The 3,597-nt window shown below is 37.8% G+C and overlaps 1 protein-coding gene across 1 annotated transcript; it reads left to right on the forward strand.

Annotated features, from left to right (window-relative positions):
* Window positions 1-658: 658 nt before the first annotated feature.
* LOC131039518 (disease resistance protein Roq1-like) lies at window positions 659-3,121 on the forward strand. Its single transcript, XM_057972297.2, has 3 exons — window positions 659-1,136; window positions 1,311-2,412; window positions 2,764-3,121. Exons 1-3 carry the CDS (start codon window positions 766-768, stop codon window positions 3,118-3,120), a joined length of 1,830 nt encoding a protein of 609 aa, XP_057828280.2. The 5' UTR covers window positions 659-765; the 3' UTR covers window position 3,121.
* Window positions 3,122-3,597: the final 476 nt, after the last annotated feature.

Below are 3,597 nucleotides of genomic sequence, written 5' to 3' on the forward strand. Positions count from 1 at the left end.
GAATCAGCACAAATATTTAAATTTCACCGTAACAAAATGGGGCGTAGACCACACGACTTGCATCGTGATTATCCTTAAAAGTAACTTTCCTTCCTCCTAGCAGATGCTTTCGTATCGAATAATTATCCTTAATGGAAATTATTTGGAACTACAGGAGAAAGAATGGCAAGCCTTGAAATGTGGAAATGGGAAAAACTTTAGGAGAAAGAGTTAAAAAATCTGCTGCTTCTGCACTCCTTCCGCCGTCCATATCAACGTATTTTTATTATTTTAATCACGACAGGGTCCGTTTCCTCTGCTTTCTCCATTATTTTTAAGCGATTTCCTCTGAAAATACGCAATCTACGTGTTTGTTTCCAAAGTGATCGACATCAAAAATAAAATTACAAATCCTGGTGTGTTTCTGCGCTCCTACTGCTGTCCACCTCGGCTAATTTTTCAACATCTTAATCACATCAAGGTCGGAGATGCTTGTCCAATTTTTTAGGCAATTTCCTATGCAAACAAGAAATGCTGTCGTTATCACTCCCTGTGTCTGTCCTTTCTCCTTTTTTATATATACTCTGCATAATGCCATTTTCATTATGTGTTTTATTCTTTGTTTTTGTTCAATTAAATCCAATTGTAATGGCATCTACTTCTAACACTAGCAGCTACTCAAAGGCTGAAGAATTTGCAACATCTACTTCTGGTAGATCTTATGATGTATTTATTAATCATCGCGGTCCCGATGTCAAACATACACTAGCCACTGCTCTCTATAAAATGCTTACCAGTGGCATGGGACTGAACGTTTTTCTGGATTCAGAAGAACTTGAATTAGGGGATCACTTCCCTACAGAAATAGAGGCAGCAATAAAGAGTGCATCGCTTCATATTGCTATATTTTCTGAGAATTATTCACAATCACGTTGGTGTTTAGAAGAGCTGTCATTTATGTGCAGAACAGGCACTAAAATTGTTCCTATTTTCTACCATGTGAAGCCTGAAGATGTCCGATATGCAAAAGGAGTGTATGCGGCTGCATTTGAACGGCACAAAAAGAAGGGAAGATACACCCTCGAAAAGCTTCAGGAGTGGAAGGATGCACTCTTCACTGTTTCCAATAATATAGGTCACATCGTTAATGACAAGAAGTAGGTACCACTTACTCCAACCCTCGCACTTACCCCTTTCCTATAAATGCATTCTGTGTTTTCTTTGCCTCATTAACTTTTTTTAGGCCCATAAACTTCTTTTATCAGAATAACGTCAAATGTTAAAAGTGTGATGTTTATTTTGTTTCATTTGTTGTTGTTGTATATGTCTAGAGATGAGGAGATGCTGCTGAAGAATATTACTTATTGTGCTCTCAGAGAGCTTAAAAAGTTACCATTAGTTGTAGCAGAATATCCCGTGGGTTTAGATGAAATTGTAAAATATTTTGAACTGACAACACTTCAATCTGATGAAAGTCATTATGGCGTGCAAATGGTGGGAATATGGGGCATGGGTGGTTCTGGAAAGACTACTCTTGCTAAAAAGTTATATAATAACATATATCCATTCATGGAGAAGGCAAGTCTTATATTAGATGTTAGAGATGCTGCTAACAAAAACTTGTTGGGCAAGAAGCAGGAAAAGCTTCTGAAGGATCTTGGTTTTAAAGGTGTATCAGTTGAAAATATAGAAGAGGGGAAGGCAATTCTTACAAGCTACTTGAGGTCTTTTCGAGCACTAATTGTTCTCGATGATGTTGATCATGTGGACCAGTTGAATGCTTTATTGCCTGCCAAAAATAGCCTAGGATCTGAAAGTTTAGTTGGATCTGGTAGTTTGATTATCATCACTACAAGGGAATTACAAGTCCTTAAAAAATGGGGCATCTCCTCCCACTATAAAATGAAACCACTCAGTGCTGTCCATGCCAAGAAACTTTTTTGTTGGCATGCTTTCATACAACCATCTCCAATGAATGGTTTTGAAGAGCTTGTTGAAAAGTTTTTACAAGCTTGTAATGGGTTGCCGCTGTCTCTCAAAGTCCTTGGTGGACAGCTTTACAAAAAGCAAAGCAAAGATTACTGGAATAGTCAATTACAGAAGATCTCTAGGATAGTACCTGAAGATATCAAGGAGAGGCTTAAAATCAGTTATGATGTACTAGATAATGAAGAGAAAGAGGTATTCTTGGATTTGGCATGCTTCTTCATTGGAGAGGAAAGCAATTTGGTTATTGAATTATGGAATGGTTCAGGGTGGAGTGGATCATGCATGTTGGAGATACTAAGGAATAAGTGTCTTGTTGAAGTAGATGAGGAGAATTTCATAAGAATGCATGACCATTTAAGAGATTTGGGTAGGGAAATTGCAAATGAACAATCACCTTACCGTCTCTGGTCTCCCCAACAAAATATTAAAATTTATGATAAACAGGTGAGGTCACCAATTCTCATTCATTAATGAAAAAAGAATTTTCCGCTATTTCTTTGTATGGTTGACTCTGGAAAACAAAAATATTTTGGTAGTTATTTTCAGTTTTATTTACTGTTTGGATTGAGAATGGAATAGGCATGGGAGGAAGAATGGGCAACTTAGCTCGAATATTGAACAAGTGTTTCTGATTTTAAAAAAAGTTTATAATAAAAATATGCGAGATTAATTTTATTTTTTATCCTCTCACTCATGAATGGCAAAGGTATCTTCTGTGTTTCTGTTCATGTAGTTGCCTAAAGGAAATTCTGTTATTCTCATAGTTATTTAGATTTATGTTTTGTTTGGGTTCAGAATGGAATAGGCATTCGAGGAATAAAGGCCACCTCTGCGGAAGAGTTTGGTGATTGTGCCTCGCAAGCGGAACTCAATGTTAACACTACCAGAGGAATTTGGAGCCTGGCGCCTTCTAGACTTGGACTGAAATTTATTGTGGCTCATGGTTGTAACTTAAATCAAGTAATTAGTGAAGTGTCAGGAGATTTGGTCTGGCTTCGCTGGTCTGATAGTGGGCAGACAAATCTTCAATCACTACTTCCACTGAAAAAAATGAGGGTTTTAGAACTGTATGAACGTGGGAGTCAGACAAGCATTCAATTACGTGAGCTTTGGGTGTCTGAGTCGGAAGTAAGCATTTTTTGGCTGTTTTAAATTTATATTTAACACTTTTTCAAAAATATTTGAATATTTAGTTTACCTCCTCGTAAGTATGTTGCAGGCTCCTTTGCAGTTAAGAGTTTTAGTTATTTCACACTGCCGACAATTCCAAGGTTTTCCAGACTCAATAGGGCATCTGAAGCAATTGAGAAAAGTAATCCTGGATTCGACGGAGTGGATGGAGAGTCTTCCAGAAGAGTTCTGCATTCTCCATTTGCTGGAGCACCTTGATTTAAGGCAATGTCATGGGCTGTCATCACTACCTAGCAGCATGGGCAATTTGAGAAATCTGCGGCATCTAAATTTGTGGGGGTGTGAGAAATTGCAGAGGTTACCAGATTCTTGCAAGGAGTTAATGCTGCTGCAACATCTTAACTTGTGCGGCTGTTCGAATGTCACTTTTAATTCGGACATTATGGAAAACATGTCAAAGCTAGAGTATTTGAGCTTCTCACGGTGCTATCAAGTGAA

This window comes from Cryptomeria japonica, chromosome 5 (assembly GCF_030272615.1).
Source record: "Cryptomeria japonica chromosome 5, Sugi_1.0, whole genome shotgun sequence".
Classification (NCBI taxonomy): domain Eukaryota; kingdom Viridiplantae; phylum Streptophyta; class Pinopsida; order Cupressales; family Cupressaceae; genus Cryptomeria; species Cryptomeria japonica.